Raw genomic sequence first — 25,983 nt, 5'->3', positions numbered from 1 at the left:
ATCTGCCTTTTTGCCATGAGGTGGCACTTTTGGAAGCTCTGGGATAAAATGAGGAGGCACAGGGAGTGCCTGGACATGGTGCCTCCCTCTTGGCACAGGAATAAAGGTGATGAACTCTCTTAATTCCTTACAGAAAAGAAGAAATCAAAAGGGATCTTCATAAATCCTGGTTAAAGGTGAGGGAAGAGCTATTTTGGGGTAGGGGCAGAAGCCAGCACACTGTACCATAAAAGCTGCTGCAGGAAAAAGCACTACCACAAAGCTGGTCATCACGGCCACAAAATCACTTCAGCAGATCTTAAAGAACAAGACTTTTAAAAATCCCTGTCCCAAAGACAACAAACAGCACAAGGCTCAACTAATCTGCTCTGGCTGGGGGAGAAACGGAGCCGACACCGAGGTTCAAACCTGTTGTTCCAGGGGTGAATAAATATTTAACTAGCTGGCTCGAGTGGCTCCGAAGACTTAGGAAACAATGCATTTTACAAACCTTGCTGATTATAGATTCAAACTGACATTTCTTCATGCTGCTGGGGCCCAGCTGGGGGGGACAAAAGGCAGCAGAGTCAGCGCAAAGGAATTTCTACCTCTGTGGATTGCTCCTGTTGTTTCACCACTTCCCTGTGCTTCAGGTGGAAAGAAAACACACTGAAACTGTAAACACATTCCTGAGCCAAAACAGGTAACTAGGATCCATATTTAACAGGCAAGTCATTTAAGCAATAAGCTGTTCAGCTAATAAACACAGTTTGTCTGGATATCAAAGTAGGATTAAAAATATTTGTGTTAGGTCTTTGTTTCTTGCCTTCTGCTACAAACCCAGTAGCAGTGGATTGTCTGAAACATAAGAAGAATCACTCAGGGTAAGTTTTGTGTTTCCTTTGGGAATCCTCTGCCACTGGATGGGTTTAAACAGCAATGACCTGGGTGAGCTGAATGGAGCATTCAGAGGGATGGTGGTTCGGTTGTGAGAAGAGGTGCACAGTTCATGAAGAAGAAGTTCTAAACCACACGTCTGAAAGTCAAGGTGCTGCATTATATCCTGTACAGGGACAGATATTCCCATATGGTTTGGGGACCAATTAGGAGTTATAAGAAGCTCCATCCATGTGAGCGTGGTCAGTAGAGGCAGCCTGGGCCACCACAGCTCCAGCTGCGGATGAGCTGGCAGCAAGGAACAAACTGGCCTGGCACCCTCGGGCCTGTTTTCCCGAATTACACAAGCTGTGTTTTGATTACAGACGAGGCAATTAAGAGGCTCCAGATCCAACTGAAGTCCAGGACAGAAAACAACTGCGACAGGAGAACCGCCCTCAACCTCAGCCAATGCATTTGCTGCCTGCGCAGGGAGGCATCCAACCGCTCCGCTATCTGCAGAAGGCAAACACGCCTTAACCCCTTGCCAGCCACCCAAAATGGGCTCCCCAAACAAGCCCTCCCCTCCCACCCCTTTCACTGGGCCCCCACTCCACTCTCTGCCCACCACGCTGCAAACCTCATTAGGTTCATGCAACTGAAGGGGCTCTTGTGGGGTTTTTCTCACGGCCAGTGTTTAGCTCCCGAGGTGTATTTATAACCAGGAGAAAAACGGAGGAGGAAACGAGCAGGGACCCAGCACTGACACAGCTGAAAATGGCTTGTTTTGGCTGCGACACCTTCCCCTTCATGCCAGGGCTTAGGTTAGTGTCATGTTATATGATGTGCCCACGGGTGTAATTCAAAGCCAGAGTCCCACAGAAACACCAGCAGAGCCCTCTGCGTTTTCCTCTGGTTTATTTCTCTTACTGTAAATGGCTGCAATATCTGCCTTAGAAATTTATCCATGAATAGCCCTGCACACACACACACACAATCATACTTGAGTTACAGTTGCACTGGGAACTGTAATTTAATTTCCTAACTGTACAGTCACGATAATGACCTCTGTCGAAAAGGACTCTTGCGGTTCTAAACAAAAACAAAACCAACAAGGAAAAAAGGAAAGGAAACCCAAGGACTAATCGCCCACGGCAGTAACTCCTCAGAGTGTGTGTTGCAAGCATGTGATCTTAATTTAGCACTAGGGTTTGTGCTTGTTTCCTGAATTTCTGCTAGTGCTGTGTGGCACTGCTGCTATTGAAATGCATATGCATCTCACCTCCTTATAAAATGATGTTTTAAATCATGTTACATGTACAGAGCACTTTTTACTTGATCACTTTTCCTCACCATTAGCTCACTCTCTACCTGTCAAAGAAGACTGCAAATTCAGGAAGTTGCTAAGTAGCTTTACAGAGTTCTGAAGCATCATTTTTATCCATAAAACGGTTTTTAATTTTTTTTTTACTATCATCTGTTTTCTGGTGAGCATTTATTTGATCTGAACACTTCTAGAGGACACCTAATTTGAGTCCATTAATGTATCATAAGGTTGAAAACAACTATTAAAAATTCAAACTGTGTCCAGTGAAGACCAGGTATAAACCTAAAACTCCACAGCCAAGAGGGCTGACAGGAGGGCTGCTGCAAGAAGAACGTCCTGCCAACCCCGCTGCACTGTGGCTCATGTCCTTCAATTATTTCTTCATGTCACCAAGACCAGAGAGGCAGAAACCTAAACCCTGAAGCCCCTCAGCAGCATCTCTTGGGCTGCAGAGGACAAACTGCTCCTGGGGCCCTATGACAGCAGCAACGTGCCTGGGAAGAAGGTGGCTACAAAGGTCCACTGCTCTGGAAAGAGCACAAGGACTTCTGATTGCCTTGGTTATTAACAAGAGGAGCTTTTCTAGACCTTCCTGAATCTACAAAATAAATGGAGAAACTAGAAGAGAACAAGAAATATGACTTTAACATGCTTCTACAAAGAGACTGCCAGCAATGCCTGACACTGGCTGTGCTTATCATGCAAAAGGCCAGAAATATCACAATATGTTCAAGTAAACTTCATGGCACTTATTCACAGTGTTCAGCTGCTCTGGGAACATTTATCCCTCCCTCTTCCCCAATGCCAAAGATGTCCCAGGATCAACTCTCTCAAAATGCATCCACTCAAGTGCTGTTATCCACAGACAGGACTTCAGTTCTTAGCACCAACTCGGGGAGAAGCGGGTGCTAAATACATTCAAGGCTTTACCATCAGCACTAAAATTCAAGTGTTATTTATAAAATAAGATATTACAGTACAGAATGCCATGACCCCACTGTACTGCGAGGTGGGAACGTTAGGAGGTCTGTATTTACACAGGAACAGATAAAATTAACTGCAGGTGCCTCCCTTCCCATAGACAGTGACTTCCAAAAACAACACCCTGTTGCTAGAACGTCAAGGAAGCTCTTCCCATTGACATTTCTCCGGACGACGTTACAACTCTTATCTCCTCTAACAGTAAGGATAAGAAAAAACTTGTTTCTCCTCCCAACCCTTTCACAAGTTACGTGCTCATGTGGAGCTACAAGGAATGTCTCAAATATTCCAAAAATGGGACTGGTGCCATTTGCAAACCCCACGTATTCGGCTGCTTCCTGCAAGGAACAGGCACCACTGCTAAAGCCAATGGAGATGCTGGTACTGCTGTGTGGACCTGCTAGGGTCAGCAAACTTGAGTTCAGAGAAGATAAAAGCGTTTGGAGTTGTGTGTCACCTTGTCCAGTAATGATAATGGAGGATCTGGAGGTCTGTGAAAGAAATTGTTGACTGGAGATAGGGGGAAAAGGTTGAGTTCCCTTGGTAGAGGAAAGAGCAGATACAGGGAGATCTCCCTAGAAAGGCAGTCTCTTCCATGCCAACCTTTTGCTGTTTAAGATGGTGGAGTTACCTAATATTTTCTGTGCTACAACTGCTGGTGGAGTCTGTCTCTGGAGATAAAGAAATGTGAATTACACCAAGGAATCCAGAAAACTTACTAAGAGGGACTCACACATATATATGCATTCATACGTACACACACACTTCTCTATAAAAGGTGTATCAAGCCTGGAGGAAGTCATCAACCACAATGGATCTACAATGCCTTTGGCTCTTGGTCTTCTTAAGAAGTTACAACCCTTGCAAATGAGCTTCTCCAGCTGCCACACCAAGGACACAACAAAACACCTGTGCCCAGGTGCAGATGCGATGGGTCTCCGTGGCTGGAGTTACCAGTCACCCAACTATCACCTCTTATTTTTGGGGACAGGACTTCTTGGGCTACCAACCTTGTCTTCTCCCACTGAACCTTCAGGACACCTTCCATTTCACTGATCTTCTAGATCTCTCTGTTTCTCTCCCTTGAAGGTTTTAACTCCTGCTCTCTCTTTCACTAGGAGAAGGGGATGCTTCCCACTCCAGTACGCCCAGTATTTCCCAGACAACAACCCCCTCGTGACCTAAACTTACAGATCAAAGTATCTCTCTCTGATGAGAGCTGGGGGACAAAGCTGAAAAAATGTCATTTAAAAAAAAAAACAAAACAACTCAAGACTAGGTCTGATTTCTTTCTCCTAGTACCTTTTAGTTGAGCTGATTCCCCAAGCATTTAAAAACAACTTGCAGAGTTCTGGCTACACTGTTGGCAATCAAGCTCAAACTACCAAAACCACAGAGTTTGATTTGAAAACACAGCAGCACTGTTAAAGGCAGGACCCAGTGTCACAAAGTGCACACAAGGATAGCTCTAAGAAGTTGTAAATACTTTACCTAGTGTCTACAACAGTGCTGTTGTGCCATTCTCTGGCAAGCAGAGCAAGCCTGTTCCTTGTACTTTGTGTCCAAAATTACACGGGAGCTTAGAGCAGCACAAGGGATCAGAAATAACCACCAACTTCTACTTGTTTGCCTGTTTTTCTTTCATCTGCAAGTCCCAACACTGACACTATATCTTTAGGCAAAACCCTGAGTCCCCAACCAGTTATCACTAAGTATAATGTCCATGCAAATTGATACTAACTCCAGGCTTTGCTACTCTCAGTGCCTTTGATGGCTTATGACTGAAGAAGATTACAAAGCCACCACTCCCCCTGCTGTCCCTCAGGTACCTGAGGACTGGGAGGCCAGAAGTTGCTGAGCTTCAGACCTTCTGACAGTAATTTGCAAAAGAGACACTAAGTGAAATCTGTCTCCCTAAAAAAAGGAACAGAAATATTCAGTGCACGTAACCTCTGGGGAACAGGGAGATTTGTAAGGAGTAGTTAGTTTTAAAGAAGCTTGGGCATTAGCCACCTCATATTGCACTTGTAAATCAGAAGAGATTATTTGTAATTTAGACCAAGACCAGAATTTTTTAGGTTAATTTGGGGAATTTTTCCGTAAAGCTTTGCTCATAATTCTACTCACAGCCATGAGGGTGCTTTTTTGTTGTCATGATTTGTTAAATTTCAACCCTTATTACAACCTAAGGATTTGTTTTTCTCATTCAAGGGCTGACACACCACCTGGGAGCCTCATGAAAGCTCCAGGTTAATATTTAACTATATATTATTCTTTCCAATGCACAGCATCTTGTAAACATCCCTCTTCGCTTTAACCTCCTCCTGACAAACCTGCTCACTCATATTGTGATCCCAGAATAAACCAAGAGAAGCACCATGGAGTGGTCCAGGCAGCCAGAGATGTCCTAAATATCAAATTCAACTATAGAATCACAAAATGGTGAAGGTTGGAAGGGACCTTCAAGATCACCAGGATCCAACCTCCCTGCTATGAGCAGGGCCACCTCCCACCAGCCCAGGTTGCTCCAAGCCCCATCCAACCTGCCCTTCAACACTGCCAGGGATGGGGCAGCCACAGCTTCCCTGGGCAACCTGGGCCAGGCTCTCACCACCCTCACAGGGAAGAATTTCCTCCTCATGTCTCACCTCAATCTCACCTCTTTCAGTTTAAAACTATCACCCCTTGTCCTATCACTGCCCTCTCTTATGAAAAGTCTCTCCCCATCTTTTCTGCAGGCTCCCTTCAGGTATTATAATTTGAGTGTAATGTCTTTATTTGTACTTTATTCTGAATACAGGTAAGGATCTCTGTGCTCTGAGCCAGCCAGGTGACTACTGCCACAGTGCTGGGGGCAAGCTTCTTACCAGGCTGACTTATTTCTTGGTGACCCACAGCACAGACTGACCAGAGTAAGAAGTCAGCAGCTAAGTGCTGAAGGAGAGAAGATGCTGCAGCAGGACAAGCCATAAAAGAGAAGTATGTGAGTTGGTATCTGCCCGACTGAGAAACAGAGACAAACAGATCTGCAGAAGTGCTTCAGTGGTGATGGTCTAGGATCAAGGTCCAGCTGATTTTTCCAAATGTAGGTCTAACACAAGCTACTACTTTTACCTGCAGACCCTGTCGTGAAAAGCAGGAGCGATACGATCAAAGCACGCGGCGAAAAGTGTAACCTTTGCTTTCTGCAAAGATAAGGGAGGGATAAGATTCCTGCTCCCAAGGCCACAGAGAAGGATGTTGTAGTAAACAAGGCGTGAAAGAATGAAAGCTTGAAAGCTGCTACGTGGGGACGAGGAAGATTGCATTTTAGACACGTTGTGTGAAAGGAGGTGGAAAATGTAACCCAGGCATGCAAAAAAGGAGCAAATCTCTGCCCAAAAGGACACCCAGTGAGCAGGGAACACAACGTGGAAATGTCCATCCCCACGGCACGTAATGACACAGGCGGAAGTGGAAGATTAACTACAAGGTGATTAGGTTGATAACTAATGATCTACACAGAAATGTCAGGCAGAGGTTAAGATTTTAATCTGGACAGATTTCATGGCACAGTCATGGACTGTAAACAGAGGTACTGGAGGTGAACTGGTGTTTGTGGATGGAGATTCTGAAAAGAAGCCGAGGGAAAGAAGGAACATAACTTGATCCTGATCCTCCCTTCCCCACCTTACCTCTCAGAGGATGAGGAGACAGAAAGGTAAAGTATCACCTAAAGGCCAAGAAATACCCAAAGGATGAATCTTCCCGTGGAGCAGAGCTGATTAGCTCTGCCAACCAGATGATTTTTATTTTTTTTTCGTAAATTACCAGGCTAAATAAACTGTTTCAGTGCATGGTCACTCAGCCAGCTGCCCAACCCCACGGCAGGGCTGCGGTGGGAACCAGATGACAATGCCACTCTCTGTCCCACTGCAGCCACTCCAAGGGCAAAGGGCTTCACTCCATGCCAGGAGAGGCTGACTGCTGGAGACAGCAGCAGAGGGAAGGCGACTCCAGGTCTCCTGCAGGCTCTGGAAGCAGGCAGAGCCCTTGGAAGAAGTGCTGCTGGTCTGCTGCCTGCTCCCCAACATAACCCCAGGCTGGCAGCAGGCAACCTGGCAGGACCCAAACCAGAGCAGTTAGATCCCATTCCAGCAGCCAGCACACAGAGCAACCCACCAAAGGGCTGATGGGGACACCCTTCTGCTGCCAGCTTTACTTCCCACATAGATACATCCAAAACTAAATATTGCAAAGCATGTCTTCCAGTAATATAATAGGTGTCATGGTTTGCCCTGAACCTATAATTTTATTTTTTCAAAATCATATTTGAACTGTGCAGAGGAGAAGTGTGTGCAGGATCTCATTTACTAGTAAGAAATGCCTAGTTTACATGCACACATATAATACTCTCTCAACTATCCTAGTCATTCTGGCCTCATCAGCTCATGCCCACTCATTTATACACCCTTCTCTCTTTGCCCAAAGCTCTCCACAGTTTATTTCTAGGTATAAGAATTTACTTAGCAGTACAGAAATAGATACTGTTCGCTTGCAGTCCCAGAGCCAAGCAGTTGAGACCTCTCTATGAAATGTATTTTTATTTACTACTTGCCCTTGTCATCTTCAGCATAGCAGCAAGGCCCATTTTCAAGTAATTCAATGTATATTAATATATGTGACCCTGCACAAAGTAGCTCAGCTTCATCCAGACAGTGTCTGCTTGATGGTTTCTCATTACAGACTGATCCCTGGAGCTCTGATCGAGAGGACACGTGCCATGTCACATCAGGCTGCTTCTCTGCTCCAAGTGCCAAATGGGAAATGAGAAAAATGACCAAAAGTCACACCAATGTAACCCAGAGGAAAAACAAATGGCTACAGATCAGCACAAAACCCATTAATTCTGTTGCACAAGTCACCCTGAGCAGCCATTAATCTGTTTCTCCTCGTGAATTATGCAAGAGAAAATTGTAATCTGAAGGAATTTAATCCCAAACTAGTTGTGCCATACCAACAAGGAGAGGCTAACAATGAGAGAACTGAATCTCCTGAAGTTCCACTAAGCTCAGGGGAGATCTTGGATTCTCAATCTTTCTTCCACAATAAGCAATGGCTCCCAACTGTCAATTGTCAGCACCGTGAAACTTCTTTTGTTTCAGGCCTCTGTTGTGATAAACTCTGAAAATAATACTAATGGTCACCGAAGTCACTTTGTTCCATAAAGAGGAAGCCCAGAAGTGGCAAAAGTCTCATTATCCACTCTTTAAATTACTCTTGGCCATGGAGAAGAACAGGACCTGCTGATCATGCAGGAGCCATGACTGCTAAAAACCTTCAGCTTCGTGCATGTTTATCAGCACAGGACCAAGAGGCAGTCTATCACCAGCTCCCATCAGCACTGTCCATTTCAGAGCAATTAAGACTATTCAGAGCTGGTCTAATTGATACCATGGCACCTGACACCTCCTGATCCCTAAATGGGGTAATTAATGCAGATGGGAAAAAAAATGGAAATAAGCTTACTATAGATAGAGTCCTCTGAAAAAAAACTACACAAACTAGAGTCATCTAGCAAGAAAAAGAGAGATGGGACTCTCCTCTGCAAGTAACCTGAAGCCATATTGGTTTCTCCAGGGACAAAGGGTCTTTTTCTCAAGCAAACCGTGGAGGTTTCCAGTCTGGGCACAGAGCTGCTGGTATTGAAAGTGATCTTCAACTGGAAAGGAGCCAACCAAGTCGTCAAGATGCCGCCCAGTCCATCCACCTGTCCAAGGCCAGATCAAATACATCACCTAAGACATTTCTGACAGTTGTTTGTCTAAACCCATCTTAAATTCTGCCTTGAGGCACTTCCTGCCTTTGCCCTCTCAAGTCTATTGAAGCCAAGCTTGTCCACAGCTCGCTCTGATCAGCTCCATGTTACAACCACCAAGGCACAGAGAGGGGCACAGAACCACCCAAGAGGTCAACAGCAGCACTGAGAAGACATCAGTGGTAACAAAGTCCACATCCAGCACATGATCCTCTGCAAAATACTTAGTGTGAAGTGAAACACTTGGCAGTTTATTGCCAAGTCCTGCTCAGTCTCCTTCAGCGTCAAAGCAAGGCTCAGATTTGAACCCGTGCCACCTCAAATGAGGCTCTGGGTGGATGGAAGTTGCTGGCAAATCAGAGCTCTGAGAGACCCAACGTGTGCTTGAAAAACACAATCTGGAGTTCTTTTTGTTATCACAGATTAGAGCATGTGGAAAAACAACACACTCTTCCCCAGTGCTGATCAACAAGAACCATCATGCAGTGACTCCTCCTTGCGCCAGCAGAGCCATGCAAAACACCAGGAGGTTTTTCTTATCACACCCACCAAATTCACACACTGTGCAGGCTCAAAGCGAACGTTTTATATTCCCCAGAACAAAACCTGATGCTTGATGTGGACATCTAGTTCTAACAGACTTGTGGAGCTGCTCTGTAGACAAGAAACTTGATTTCTAAGAGAAGCCAAACACTCCACAAATGATTGAGGCAGCCCTGGAGGTAAGGTTATGGGAGTGTGGAAGAGAAGCCTGAGGAAGAGGTGATCTACACATCTCATTTCTTCTGCTAATTTAATAGGTGAAACCTGCTGATGAGGGGAGAAGTTGTTTCAGATAAAGCACCAGTTTCCACAGAAGTATGCTTTTTCATTAAGTCTCCAGGTCAGATTGCAACTGCATGTTGTTCTCCCTCTTTGGCCAGAAACACAGAGTGTGCAGATTCCCCCAGCCCAAAAGCCACAGAATTGAATGAACAGAGAAACAGTTTATTGAGCTTTAAAGGCTTCGCTTTGAATCCAGTTTTAAAACAAAAGCCTTATTCCTTTAAGCCATGTTAAGGCTCCAGTGGACGAGGCTTTGAGACAGTCTGAGGAGCTCCATTTCCTCTCTGGCTTTTGGGAGCTTTCGAGGGGGACTTAGAAGGGAACTCTTGGACTCATTCATCCCCAACTGAAGCTGTGTAAACACACCCACTGTGATCAGCCTTACTTCAGAAAGATGACATTCAGAGAAGCCTGAAGCCCAGAAAAAACAAGCCCTATTTGTTCTACTAAATCATTGCCTTTATGTTTTCGTTAGCCCTAGATCTAATAATCAGTCTGGTTTTGCAGAAAAAGACAAGAAAAACACTTGTCTGATCCTCAAATTTTAATGAATATTGCTCATGAAGTATTAAAATCCTTGCAGTGTCACAATGCAACGTGGGTGCTTCATGAAGTCTAAAATGGTAACAGGAAAGGGCTTCGTTACCCCGTGATGCCTGCTGACCTGCATGTGCCTGATTCCCAGGAAACTCAATACACTGGTAGAGCTTCCTGCACTATTCCCAAGATCTTCTCATCGTGCCTTCAACAGAGGTTCAAGCCCACCTCCAGTTACAAGCATTTTGATGCACTTTCTCAACCGTGGAGTTTCACCACGATGCCTGAAGCTTCTGCACCAGAGATTTCCAAATGCTCCATTCTGTTCACGAGCTGGAACTTGATTTTTATTCCCCCACTGGTTGCTTGGTAAAAATCTGAGTTACTACATTCAGATATTTCAGAACAAACAGCTCGGAAGCTAAAGGCATCTCACTCACATTATTGAAAGCAAAGCTGCCAAGTTCAGCAGCTCTCCCACAGACACCAATAATCCTTCCCTCAAAAACAGAGTGTTGGACCTCTTCACAGCAAGAGGGGGAAAAAAAATTAGCCAGCAACCCCATTTTGTGTCATGCAAACACTTTCCAACTCTTTTGTGGGATTTCCTTCTAAAGAGCTTGTTCTTCAGAGCCTCCAGCCTCTCAAGGTGCCCAGGAGGCAGTTTCTGGTCAGGTACATAAGGAAGGACATTTTCAAATTAAGGAATTCAAACTGAGGGTGCTGAGCTAGAAGCTCCATGTTCATACAGAGCATGTGTCCTCCTCCTCAATAGCAATTCTGGTCCTATTCTGAAGAAGGGAGAAGGGAATTCCACATTGGAAACCTTTGGCCACAAACAGGTGCCAAGCCCCCTGCCCAGTTTTTTTCAGTTTATTTAAATCCAGGTTCACAAGCAAGCCAGACTCAAAGGAAAAGCCTTATATTCAGCCAACACTTAAGCACTACACAGAGTTGAAGTTAATTCTCATTTTAAATGTCAGAAGTCAAAATAAAGGCAACCGTGATGACTCCCAAACAATGCCTGTACCCTCATCTAAAAAAACTCTGGATAAAGGTGATGAACACAGAGGGTTGTAATCCCCAGGATCTCAGTGACTGAGCCCAATGACCTGGTTTGGCCACTTCTGCAATGCCAGCCCCAAACCTGGGATCAAAACAGCAACTGAAATAACTCCAGGCATGTACCCAGCAGCTCAACCCCATGCCAGACAATCCCAGCCCGGACCCCCACAACTTCCCACAACTCAACTTTTCTGTGTTTTTTTTTTCCCAGCCAACTAACAACACTAATTAAGAAGCATAAACATCCCAGCAAGTTCATTCACATCCCTCTAATAGGAACTTGCACACAATTATAGGATATAATTGGGAAGCATGATCATTGAACTTTTAACCAGCTATTGTTGCAAACTGAGAGAAGGGTTAGTGCTGCTTCCTCCAGGACACAGTTGGTTACTCACCACCTCTATAATTAATCAAAAGGTCCTGAAACCCTCAACCTTTCAGTTAGAAACAATCCTTGTGCTGGGCACACCTGGGCTTTTTGACCTTTTTTGTGATGTTTTATGGTGTGGGTTTTTTTAAACGGAAAGTTTATTCACAGAGGCAATCCCTGTCACACCTAAGTCCTGAGAGAGAAAGATGTTTCAGAGAGCTTTGCCAAGAGACTTATTTTAGTTGGTCGTCTCACACACACTAAATACACTTCTTTGCATGGACTCATCAGGTCACAACCTCCTCAAAGCCTTCTACAGCAAAGATTTCCAGTTCCTTCATTATAGGAAAGCTGGACCACTGTACACACCTGACATTTATTTTGCTCTGTTTGCCTAAAACTGGGAAGGGGCATCAGAATTGCATTTAATTTAGAATATTTTTACAATTAAATAAAATGTTTGAGATTTAAAATACAGAATCATTGTTCTGCCTGCAGAAGGAAGGCAGGAAAACATACAGGATATATAAACCAGCCAGTTCTTTATCTTCACCTAAGGCACCAAAGCACCTCCACCATTCAGCAGGATTTGCTGTGAATGGAACAAGTCTCTTCCTCCCCAGCAAACACATCATGCCTGGTGAACCATCTGCAGCACTCCCATTCATGCATCACTAACACAGTTAACCCCCTTGCTCATTATATTTATTTGGTTTTTTACATTCTGTGACTTCCTGCTTCTACAGCCATGCCCAAACAACAGCACTTTCCAACAAATATATCTGCCAAATGTAGTCAGTCTTCTATATCTTGCTTAACATGGGGTAGTGCAGGTTCCTTTGTTTAAATGAACAAGGTAAATTGGAAATGTCCTTGAAGTGGAGAAAATTACTATTCTACCTGAAGTACCCCTGGCATGTCACCCCTGGAAGTCACAAGCAGTCCATGTCACTGAAGATCAGAGATCTTGAGACACCTTCCAATAACATTAGTGCTGAACCACTGCATGTGAGATGTTAAACTCCTCTCAGCCTCCCTAGCAGCCCAGACACTGACTCCAAAAACTCCAAAGTATTTTGGGGAAGGGACTGAGGATGAAAGAATTGAAATGGCAACTCTGATTAAAACAAGATGAAAAGCTTCCCAATTTTCACTGTCTTAGCAGCAAAACATCAGTAGCAAATCACCTCCTTTTTAACTAATCAAACACATTTGCCTTGAAATTAGATAACCTAACTTTATAGAGAAAATTCTCTATATTCACTGTATATTAACTGTTGGATAAGCTAGGAAATAGCTCTTGTTCAAACGCTCTAAAGATAGAATGGATCAGACAGTGGCTTCTGTCTGAAGTGCTGGTTGGTGATGGGCACTTAATTAAAGGTTCAGCTGTGAAGAAGCCCAAGAAACACAAATGTGGTGAGACCATGGGAGCTGCATGCCTGGGGACTTCTTAGCAAGCTGAAAGAAACCCAGTCTTGTGTTTCTTCCCTTCTTTCCTGGAGCCCCTTCAGGCACTGAAAGGTGCTCTAAGGTCTCCCTGGAGCCTTCTCTTCTCTAGGCTGAACACCCCAACTCTCTCAGCCTGTCTCCAGAGCAGAATGTTGTTGGCTGGTTTTGAAGTAAGTAGCATATTCGTCAGTAGCTATTCCACCCCTTTTCACTCAATTCTGGGCTGTATCACACCACCAAGCACCATAAATCTCTTAACTACTCTTAATAAGCTAAAGTGAATTAGTTTAGGATGTCTAGCTGTTTGCAAGCACCACAATAGCCCCAACCACAAGCACTACATGCACTCAATAAAAGCTGTCGCTTGGCAGGGCTCAGAGCAGACGCCCCAGCGAGATTATCGGGTGTCAACTTCCATCTGGCATTTGTCAGAGCTGGGGGTGGATAAAAAAAAAAAAAAAGGCAGTTCTTATCAGATCTCCAAATAAAAGGAGCACTTCCACTTCATCTGGTAGCAACTGGAAAAATTTCTTTTGTGTTTGAAGCTTTAAAAATATCTTGCCCTTGAAGCTGGCTAAGTCTGTTCAGTGCCTCGAGACCCCTCTTCCCATACAAAGGGAATAAAACTGAGCCTATGGTTACAGAAATTCCCAGCACATAAAAATTACAGGAAGCTGTTGCTAAGTAATATTTCTACCTAAGTAAACATCACAAAATGTTTCCCACACACACCTCTGAACTTTGTTATTCAAACCTGCCTTGAAGATGTTCAGAGTTGCAGGATTTCTCCTGGCACTGGCCTCTCGAAAAGCTCTCGCTGCTGTTGCACAGCAGTCGAAAAACAATGTTTGTCTGAGAGCTTTGTTGTGTTGCTTGTACCAGGAACCAAAGCAAGCTACTCAAGCTACTCTTCAGCTCCTTATCTGGCACCTACCTATCCCAGAGTTTTCCCTGGGTAAGTCGCAGGAAAATGTAGGAGAGATTCTGTTGTATCCCCAAGTCTCCAGACCTGCTTCCCCAGCATGATTAAAAAGTCTGGACAGACATTGTTCTTTGCACACAGTACCTTTCTGCAGCAGCTCCTCTGCATGGCAAACACTCCAGACTGTCATCCCTTCTGCAGCTCTGCTTTACTGTTCAATTGGCCCAAACAGTTCCAGGTATTTTCCACTTTCTTTTCATGAGGTTAATATCACATAAAGCAAGATAACGGATGGAAGAGTCTACCTACAAACCTGAGATGGCCCACACGCTTAACAACTCAAACTTTCTGGCAGCCTGAAGTCCCAAGATCAACAAGATAACAGACACCTACAAAGTCTTAATTCAGGATTAGCAGATCTTCAATTTCATCATAAGGAACAAAGCCCATATTTCAGATATCCATCCTTCTACCCCAGGAATGTGGCCCTTCAGGATTCACCAAGGACCTGTCTGATAGTGCAGATCATTCTCCTGATCACTTTTTTTGGCCATTCCACTTTTCTCTCCTATTCCCTTACTCTACTTCCAGAAGGCCCAATATGCAAATATAAGGCTGAACCTGCCCTACAGACTGTGAAAAACATCAGGCTGCTTCAAATTATGTATGGACAGAGGACAGACTGCAAAGAGAATTGGCAGGAAATCCTATTTCAGAGGGAATTGTTCCTTCCGGCAGAGGAGTGACAGACATATAGCTTATTAGACTAAAAAAAAAAAGTGGAAAAAAATGCAAAATATGAAAATCATGTTTGGCAGATCTAGACTGAGGTCTAGGACGTGGCATTTCCAGCATTTTTGTTGTCTGCATTCTTCAGCAAAAACACTCTCTGTATTAACATGCTACACCCAGCTAAGAATGACATTTTTACAGCAGTACAGTAAGCATGTATGTAAAAGAAACAACTTATAAAAACGTGGGTACAAAAAGGTACAAAACCTCCAGAACAGGAACAGCACTTGGCTGCCATAAGCAGCAGAAGCCAAACAGACTACGTATTTCCCTGCTTTCCTACCCAAAATATACCATGAGTTGGCCTCAACTGAACTGACTCTCTTTTCACGCTGACACAAGTCATTTAGAAAAAGGAAAATAAAACTTTCAGGGAGCACATTCCGACCAAGCTCAACCCATGGTGCATCCACCTCCACAGCTCTGTGCTCAGACACAGATTCCTCCATCTCACAACTGTTTTTTCAAAGCGTGCAGCTGCCCACAAATCATTTCAGTTCCTCCCAACCGGTTTCATCCACAACCTTAGCTCCAACGTCTGTAAGAAGATCCTGTACTTTGTTGTCTTGAACATGTTATCACCAACTGAAAAAATTTCTGGGCTGGAGTTCTAGCTGCAAGGATGATTCAGAGACTTGGATGTGTGCCTCAGAGATAATTATATGCTATAACTGAACGTTAGTTTTGGGGTTAAGTGGGAGATCTGTGCTGATTAAAATAAAGAAATATCCAAGATGCCTGATCAATAGATGTGGCAGGGATAACGTGCTGGATGGGACCACAGGCAGCAGGCAGGGGAAGGCCAGACGGGTGGGGAACAGCTGGGGGGAGACCCAGGACCCCACTCTAACCCCATTGTCATCTCCCTTCCCACTCACACTGGACCATTCTGTAACATCTTTCAGCCTCCTCACATGTGCTCTCTCAAACTCCCTGCCCATCTCCTAATTGTCTCCAGCAAGACGCAAAGCGCAGCAGCCTGGAAAAGCTTGCCAGCCTGGGACCTGTCTCTGGCAATTGACACACGCTCTGGGACATCAAAACAGTCAATATCTGCATGTTCTTTAAAGATATTTTTTTTCCAGTAGACAAAACAGCAAACAAAATCTCTTGACCTGCAGTCCCAGGGCAGCGGTGTTATCAGTTTAAAAACCACAGCTTCCCATCCAGAACTGCAAAACAACTCCTAGCAAACAGGAGAAGCTCCACCAAGTCTTAGAAAACAAACCAGGAATCCAAATATCCTGCATTAAACCAAACAGCACACACAGCCAAACTTCTACACTGCACTCCAGCATTGATTAAGAGACAAAGAACCAAAAGAAAGAGGGGAATACTCTTAAAACCAGAGAGGGGGGAGACTCCAGCACAGCATTAGCTGCTGAAGATTTCCCAGATAAGCTGCAAAAATGCAGAGGGAAAGATTTCATGACACTAATACCCTCGACACTGGGAGCTGTTACGAGGCTCTTCAGGCGAAGCGAAGCCAAAGTACAACTCACACAACCTCTTAATAATCTTGACAAAACAATTACACATGCAAAGGATACGTTAGGGCTGGCAGGAGAACAGAGAACACAACGATTCCACCAACAGGTTCACTAAATAAATGTCCCTTCATCTCTACCCTCGTTACCCGCGTGCATCTGTGTTGAAAGGTTCTAAAGGCTCCTAAAAAAAAAAAGTCTAAAACGTCTAAAAGGCCACTCAAGCTGCTAAAATAACTTCAGAAGCATGCAGGCAGGTGCCACAAGGCACAACATAATACAGACACGGGCTTGTTGAGAACACCAGCCACCAATAAACAAAAGTACAAATCGCAGGATTCAAAACAAAGATAAGTGTGGCTTGTTAAGTGGTTTTGAAAATGCATACCAGTTAGAGCTCAAACATGTCAGAGCACTGCTTCTCACCATCTTCTACAAGGCAGAACACCAGCTGTATATACTTACTTTTAAAACCATTTTCAAATTCAACTTGCAATTTGCAATTCCTGTCAAAGGGATTTACCAGGTTGGCCTCCTCAGGTAACTTGGCTCAGATGGTGTGTGTGATACTGCCCAAGTATCCTCCAACAAATGGAGCTGAATTTGTATGAGGAGCTCAGGATTTCTGCCCCAATGGTAAAATACAACATTCCTACAGGTTTCATGGAAATATGCAGTCATATAAAGGAGAGAAACCATACATTCCTGCCTGCTGTAGCACAGCTCCAGAAAATTCACAGGAATGAAGGGCATTATGAATGGTCTAGCCACAGAAAAAGTTTCAGTTAGTTCTTTAACACTATGAAATAGCAGAAAACATAAAACATGAATGCATGAGAAACCAGGTTTGAGCACTGATAATAACTGTGGACCAAAAGAGCTCATAAAGTAAAATGCTTTATAACCTTCTTTTTCATTTTAAAAAAGGAACACACATACACACTCACATCCTCCTGCTCAAACCCTGTTATTCTGGTGACAAAAAACAACCACTCTCTTTAAAAGGAAGCTGGATGATTTTGGGGTGAGGAGTAGCAGAGGGGAAACCACATTAATTTCATTAGCTTCTGCATACTGGTAGGAATTCCTTCTCAAATCTGGCACTTAGCACTGAGAATTGCCCTTTAAAGCTTGGCAAGAAATCCCCTCCAGCCCACAAGTTTCCTAATTTCATCTTAGGACACACTGCTTCACTTGGATGTACTGACTCCAGAAACACAACCCTACATGTGTCATTTTTACCTCAATTCACTTCACAGTTAGTCAGATTTAACATAAATCTAAGTAAATATAGAATTCAAACTAAACTTAAGCTCAGTTTCACATCTGGAAAACACAAACCTGTATGATATTAAAAGCAACCCTAATACAGTTTAGAATCACAGAATCACTGAATCACAGACTGGTTTGGGTTGGAAGGGACCTTAAAGGTCATCAGGTTCCAACCTCCCTGCTCTAAGCAGGGACACCTCCCACCAGCCCAGGTTGCTCCAAGCCCCATCCAACCTGCCCTTCAACACTGCCAGGGATGGGGCAGCTACAGCTTCCCTGGGCAACTTGTTCCAGCACCCTACTACCCTCATGGTGAAGGATTTCTTCCTAATATCTAACCTAAATCTCCCCTCTTTCAGTTTAAAACCATCACCCCTTGTCCTATCACTGCCCTCTGTGGTGAAAAGCCCCTCCCCAGCTTTCCTGTAGAGGGGAAGAACGGGAGCTCAGGGCTTGCAACAGCCGTTAACCTTCTGAACACCCTTTTCCCCCTGAACCTTTGGTTCTCCAACAGGCTCAAAGCCCAGTTATTTCACCATCCCCAGGACTCTACCCCATTCCAGGTCCTCTCTCCTTCTCCTTTTCCCTTCAGGTCTGACTTGGCTTCCAACTTCTTACTCTGTGCAGACCTTGTCCACTCACCCATGTATCTTAGACCTTCTTAACAGCAGAAAGGCTTTGGTGACAAATTTAATTGCATCTTTCTGGAGCTGGGTTTATCCCATATTCCTTTTCCTCACTGTTCTGCTTCCACCTGCTGCAGCCTTTCAGTCAATCTGGATTTTTAATCCCCTTCCCAAGCCTCTACAGAGATGCTAATACCAGTAACTATTATACAAGACACCCGTTACAATCAAGGACCCTTGTGAGCTCCAGGCAGTCCCTAAGTTACCAGAGAGCCAAAACATTTTTAGATTCATTTTTCACACAGGGGAAAGAACTGGTAGCACAGTCAAACCCCAAAGGTTCTCTCTTCACCTAAGGTCAATGTTGAGCCTTGCTTTTAGGAACCTCTGCTTAAAGGTAGCAGTTGGTAGGTTCCTATCAGCCTTCTAGTAGATCAGAGGAGTTGAAAGCTGAGAGCAAGCCCACAGCTGACACAGGTCACCCTGCAGACCCACCTCTCTGGCAGCGATCGTGGGTCCAGCAGCGTTCAATGAAGATGCCATTTATCACAGTAGGAGGACAGTTGCTCTTCCCTTTCACCGTTCCTGGACACACATCTCCACACTCTTCTTTGTCATCCTTGTTGGCCACAATGTAGTTATCTTCTACAGAATCCAAAATCCTTGACCAGTCAATGGTCGACAAGTAACACAATTCATTGTTCTTCTCGATCCTCACGGCGCCTCGAGTGATGTTCATCAGGTTATAGAGCCCGATCTCCTTCAGATGAACCATCTCAAAAATGACCAGGGCATAGTTAAAAAACAGATGAGTTCCTCGAATCACAGTGAGGTTAGGGAAAAGGCCTTTTAAACTCTCCAGGCCATACACACGAAAAAGAAGCAAATAGTCTGTAATCATTGTCAGTTTAGGAAAGCTGAGCTCGCGGAAATCTTCTGGCTTGGTTTTAAACATCAGCAATATTTGCAAGTGGCCCTCGATCACAGTGCAATTCTCCAGCATGTTCAGCCGGGTCAGGTTGTTGCGAATGTCCATGCTTTTGCATACTGAAAGGCAAAGAACACCATTATTTATTTAGGAAAAGGTTCATCGGTTTCGTTTTCTAAATAGTTTTGTCTGATCGCACCAGGACTGAGGGGCTTTTGAGCAGAGCTTGGAGGAGAGGACAAGGGGGAAACTGATTAAGATTGAGGTGAGACATGAGGAGGGAATTCTGGAGTGTGAGGGTGGTGAGAGCCTGGCCCAGGTTGCCCAGGGAAGCTGTGGCTGCCCCATCCCTGGCAGTGTTGAAGGGCAGGTTGGATGGGGCTTGGAGCAACCTGGGCTGGTGGGAGGTGTCCCTGCCCAAACCATTCCATGATTCTATGATTATCCACAGCTACATAGAGCACACAGCAAAGCCCTCCTCAATAAAACATGCTGCAAGCATGAAGAAATCCACTGGTGGGAACCCTCCCCAGGATATGATTACAAAGTAAGACTGAAAGACTTCTTTCCTTTTTTTTTTTTCCTGCCATCTTGAGCTTCTGGATACTGCCCCTATCACGACTGCAGTTGCACCCCCAGCCCACAGACGTCATTTGGCCTCTGCAGAAGTAAGAGATGTCCATGCAGCAGAGTCTGTTTTCTTTAGATAGTTGCCAGCGACACACCTACCTCATCTCAGATTGTGCAATTAATGCCCCTGGATTAGAGGGAGTAATTTAGAATGGTTGCAGGGAGGGGAAGATAGGAAAAGAATAATGGCTAGGAAATGATAGAGCTTCAGAAGAGCACAGAAAATCCTGGAAATCCACCCGTGCAAGAGCCTGCACTCCTGCCCAGACTTTGCTGACAGGAGTAATTTACTACACTAGTCATTTTTGCCCTAAGCATTCTTTTCAGATTAGGTGTCTGGGCTGTTTTTTTGGGTTTTTTTCTTGTGTTATTCTTTTCTCAAGGTTGCAAATCTCCCTGCCTTGACTAAATCTGGACAGTTTATTTAGTAAACCAGTAACCCAAAACACCGGCCAAGTGAACAATTATATGAAGCATAAATGAGAAGGTAAACAGGGTAGCATGAATCCTCACCCAAGGAAAAGAAGGGAAGCATAAAGTTTGAATAGGGATTATTATTTTTTTTTTTAGTCTCTAAGCACAGGTGAGAAAACAAGAAACAAACATAGAGGCCTATGCCTGGGTAGCACAGGAACAGTCCCCTCTTAAAACCAGACTTCATAGAAATTCACAGCCAGACCTAAATGTTCCAAGCAGTGCCTGGAAATACAAGGGTGCAAACCAACCATTTCACTGCCCTGTCCAGGTGGATTCTCTGGTATTTTTTTTAGACTGCATTCACTTCAGGGATTCTCTTTTGTCTATAGCTGAGCCAGCCCCTGCCTCCTCCCTCTTCAGAATTAAAACCACAGGATCTTTAGTGTTTTTGTCCCAGTCCCTAAAGCTCGCTGACTATAAAATTACCACGTCAAAGCTTCAAAAAGTGCCCCAGCAAGAATCAGGCCTCACAAAACTGATGTAGAGACAGATGTTTAATAGTCAGGATTCTCTGACTCCTCATGGTTTCACACAGGCCACTGCTGTGTGGGTTAAAAATAAATTCTATGCAAACATCTTAATGATTATTAAAAAATTTGCTCCACTGCAGTAAGACAAATAAAACCTGGCAACACCAGCAGAGGATTTGAAGCAACGTTATTGCCCAACGGGATTTTTTGGCACCATATCCAAGTCGTTTCATAAATTGCTTTCTGGAAGAAAAAGCCAATGCACACAGTGTCTCAAAGATCAAGGTTTTACTTTTTAAAAGTGGGAAAGAAAATCTGATGACCAGCTCTCTGCCTCTTGAAAAACTGCAGCCAAGCTGGAAGGAAGCCAGAAAGGGGTCTTGCTGCAGGGGGCTCGGACTAAAAGAACTGAGAGAGAAACAGATTCAGTTTAAGTGCTCTAAATATTTATTTTTAAACAATCAAGATGGGTATTTTCAAGGAAGCAAGTGTGTGACTGGGTGAGCCAGTGGTTTCTTCATGATAGGAGAAATAACAGGACAAATTAAACTCAAACACTGAAATTCAATGTCCAAGTCACCAGTCTAGCTAAAATATATCTGATTAATTCAAAATCTGACATCTTGGGTTTTATTAACTCCTTGCTGATCACACAGGGAAAATGCAGCACACTGAGGTGGTACCCACCAGCAACTGCTGTATCACAGTATCAAGTACTACCCGGAGGCATCTGAATGTGTACAGCTGACCTGAAGGGAAAGGAAAGGTCAAAAAATACACCTCAACTCTACAGACCAAGAATGACTTCCAAGAGGAAAAGCTCTAGGCTTTTATTGTGGCTCAAGGCCACAAAATGCACCTACACACTGAGCATAATTACCTGAGTGTTGCATCATTTCAAGTAGAATTAGGTAAGTGACTAGAAACTGGCCACAAGCTGGGCCCCAGGCAAACCCCATCCCCACAGCTCTGCCTGGTGAAGCTTGGGAGGGAACAGCAAAGCACTTGGAAGTGTTAAATCATCCTCTACCAGCTAATAAATAATAATATAATAAATAATGAGACAGATCTACCAGAGCTGGAGCTACACATCCACAGTCCATCAGTTGTCTGCATTTTAGGAACATTTTTGTATTTTTTCACCAGCTCTGATACAAAATGAATTATTTGTCACTAGTGCCAGCATCGCCCAGGCAGGAGATTACACATATCCTGGCAAACCAGGATGTGACCTGAGTTATTCAAACTCTGCTGCTTGGGAAGCTGATTAACAGTAATGTCATAAACTGGCACATTGTCTGCTGGACTTGAGGGGCTTCAGTACTGGGGGGTTCTGCACAAGTCCTTTTAAAAGGAAGGCAATGTCAAATACTGGCCTTAGCCTGGTTTAGAAACTGAGGAGAAATTTAAAAGAAATTAGAGGCTTGCTTCTGAAATAAACAATTGAATAAAAGGCTAATATAACTGTAAATCTACAAACATTAAAACAATTTATACAGATTTTTTCCACGTTGAGAGAAAAATCACACTTAACTCTTCTTCAAGTTCTATTTCAGTTTAGTTTTTTTAAGTGATAAATACCCCCATGGTATCTAGGCTCCTTTTCTACCACCTCAAACATCGAATAATAAGGAGTTAAGAATATCTGAAACAAAATATGCTTTTTTGTTGGAGGGTTCTTGAGCTTTTCACGCTTTTGAATTCTGTTCTGCAGTTTGTATCTTCTGTTCATGCAGTAGCTGCTTAAGTCACCCCATAAATTTATTGTTACCAAGACAACAAGAAGCAGTTTTAAGCATAGTAATAAGTATTTTTCCACAGCTTCTCTCTACAGTATTTCTTCTGCAGGGACAGGGGAATTAATCAACAATTCAGTATGAAGGCTAAGCAGGTCTGATCCCAGAAGGAGGAGAGCAAAGTTGAGCAGTCAATTATAATACAGACAACCTGGTTTCAAAAACCACATAAATCAGCCTTCAGGAAAATAAAAATCTCAAATTGATTCTCCAGTAGCAGGCCCAAAGCTGCTCCTCTTCAAACTGCTGGCAAAATCTCTACTAAGCATGAGCTCCTACATTTCAGCAGAAACAGGCTCCATGTTCAGAAACGCTTCTTGTCCCCAGTTACCAAAACAGCCCCAGTAACTTAAGAAAAGAATAATAAAATGATGATAGATGTGTCTCATCAGACCCTCAAAACAACAAAAAAACCCAACTTGCAAGGCACGCTTTTGAAAAACAAACAAACAAATCCCAAGATGCCAAAGCCTCTTGAACAAACTAGTTTGGTAACAACCTTAAAGTGCTGAATGAAGAAACTAGATCTGATGCCAGAGGTTAGTTTTCAAGACAGAGTCTAACCAGGGGAAGAGCCTTGTTTATAGTAAACTGTGTGGATACCAAACCTTAATGATTCACTGCTCAGAGCTCTGGCTCTGTAACAGTCAAGACCAGGATGATGGAGGATTGCACAGAGAGATTGCAAACCATTTAGGATAACTACTAGTTAATTCTTGTGTTTTATGGTGTTTGCTGCCTGCTTGAATAAACTATTTAAAAAAAATTAGACTCTGGTCAACTCAAAAGCTTTGTAATTCTATATAAGGCTGAGTTTTGGAAGTGGTAAGGAACTGAAAAAAGGGCTTCTGGGTGTTTTTTGGGGTAAGTGCTGAGACAGGGAAACATCCTGTTAAGTGACAGGTTACTAGAAGGGACTGTAAAACAGCTTCTAGCCTGCTGCTGCCCTACTGTAATAAACACAAAAATACCTAACTCTACAAATTTTTAAACCTCAATTTTCCACCTCAGCCATTTAGATCTGAGCAACGAAGCAAATTCAGATACAGACCCAAAGGCCAGTCTGTCTCTAAGCCTCCATCCCCTCAAGATTTCATCTCAGCTGCCTGTTCTCCCTCCCCACTCACGAGTGTTGCTGAGCTCAGGGCAAACCTGTTCCAGAGGTTGCTTTCTTTAATGCCAGAAGCATAAATTACCTCACAGTCTGGCCTATAAAGCCTGGTTAGCTATAGCATTACGCTCTCCTCATCCAAATCAAAACGGAAAATACATGCAAGGATTAAAGGCAGTGAAGTGACAACATCCCAGGACCACAGACCCAGGGTAACGAGGCAGCAGCCAGTGCTGGCAGAACCTTAAGATCCTTTTTACTTCAGAGGGAGCAGGAACAGGTTTCACACCTTGCCAATATCAACACAACTTCTATTCCACAAGACAGTCACCCCAAAACTGACCTCCAGCAAGCTCACGGGTTTTACAGACTATTCAGAGAGACAGTTTGTCTACTACCTCTCTTTAAAATAGCATGAGGGCAGACTGGGATAGATGATGCAGTTGTTGCCTAGTTTTGACACAGCCCTGCCCTGCTGCAGTTACTCTTTCCACTCTATACTCCTGGGAGCAAAATTTCATTCTAGACTGAGTCCCTCAACATGAAAAATTAACACAGGATTGAGGTGGAACGAGGGACCAGCTCCTTAATGAGTTTACAAGCACAAAAAAAAAGTCTGTATGAGCCAGAAGTAATATGTAAGAATCAAATTCAGTTAAAAAGCTATTACTACAGAAATACAAAGTGAAATTTGTCCCAGCTGATGGCTTAGCTGGAGAGATCTCAGCTAGATTTCTACTTCCACCATGAGCAGTAGGCAGAGGAGTACATGGGCATCTCCCAAACTTAGGTGAAGAGTTTAGAAGGGGAGGAAGCATACACTCAACTCTGGTGACTGTGTTGATTAGCTTTCTACTAATTACAAAAGGAGCTCAAAGTAAGTTGCTCAGTTGGTAGATGCCTAAAACGAGGTGAGGTAAATCCCACCCTAAATACCACAGCTAGTGAACTGACGACCGTGAGTCATGTGTGAGATTTATTTCAAGAAGTTGCATGATGTTTACACAGCGATAAAAAAAACACACAAACCCGTTTTTCTTCATAAAACAAGATGCATGTATCTTCATTTTATGCACAGGTCAGGTCTCCTTTGCTTAACCCTTGCTTCTACTCCTCTCCATAACTTCTGAACTCACCAACTAACTTCAGTCACATGAGGGAGAGTCCTCATTCCTACAAGACTCATAAAAACTGGGGATGGAAGGAGGAAAACTTCAGTGTCTCCATCCAAAGGATGGACTCCAACCATCCACCCAGCCTGTGTACAGAGCCATCTACACTCCAAGCTGCTTTTCCCCAGCCCCTTACCTGACATGGTCTAAGAGAAGAAAAGGGAAGAGAAAGACACAGGACACAAGAAAAATGATGTAGGGTTGGGCTGAAGGATGGGGGGGCTCTTATCACGGGCCACGTTTGCAGAGAACACAGGACACAAATCTCTCAGAAAACAGACTCCATTAGTTCGGTTGCTCAGGGAACAACTTGTTTGCTTATGCAACTATTGTACGTGCATTCAGCCTTCGAGCCACCCTGGTGCAGGCCCTGGTGTTTGTGTGTTGTTTTCCATCCCCGCTGCAGCGCCGCGGGATCTAATCATCCTCAGAAAACGGAGCCAAACATCAAAGCAGCCAAAAAAACCTTTTGAATGAGGGACCTTATCACCCAAGTTGTCTGTAAAATACTTTGGAAAGCATTTGTGCTACATGAAAGACAGGAAAAAATATATTAAAAATGCCACCCCAGACTTTGCTTTGACGTCTTGTGCATTGCTCCTGTTTCTCCATCCATGAATTATGGAGCTTATTGTCCTACCACGTAGGAAAGATTAGGGACTTAAGATCATAAACACACTTGAAACCCAAAAAAAGCAAATAAGAAGCTTCACTGTAATAGTAATAATGATGTTTTCCAGTTAGGGGTAAAGGTGGGCATGTATTTATTATTCATGCTACATGTCAACTCCCTTTCCCTTTTCTCTACCAGCAACAGGCAGGTTTACATATTTTTTCCAGCTGGAACCTTAAAACTGAACCACCAGTCTCTTTTAAGGCTTCTGATGTAAAAACGTGTAAGAGGAAGAAACGGGGGCATTTTTTAAATATATAACTTGTGTGACTGCTGGGAAAAAAAAATACTTTAAAAGGCTGTCTGAAGGGTACATCCTGCTTTATTCCCTGAAAGTCACAGAGTGCCCCTCACTGAACTGTCTGCAACTGAACTGGTTCTCCTGCTGTTGCCTTTTCCAATGGGAAAGCTACCA

General features: G+C 43.8%; 1 protein-coding gene across 1 annotated transcript in view; it reads right to left on the bottom strand.

Annotated features, from left to right (window-relative positions):
- The window catches only part of INSR (insulin receptor), a 53,307-nt gene that overhangs the window by 26,143 nt on the left and 1,181 nt on the right, over window positions 1–25,983 (bottom strand). The window contains exon 2 of the mRNA XM_051639395.1: window positions 18,807–19,358. Within this exon, the coding sequence (XP_051495355.1) occupies window positions 18,807–19,358 (552 nt within the window). The remainder of the gene's footprint in view (window positions 1–18,806; window positions 19,359–25,983) is intronic.

Source organism: Apus apus, chromosome 24 (assembly GCF_020740795.1).
Source record: "Apus apus isolate bApuApu2 chromosome 24, bApuApu2.pri.cur, whole genome shotgun sequence".
Lineage (NCBI taxonomy): Eukaryota > Metazoa > Chordata > Aves > Apodiformes > Apodidae > Apus > Apus apus.
The sequence above is the reverse complement of the archived record's forward strand: the minus strand, read 5'-3'. Positions and strand labels throughout refer to the sequence as shown.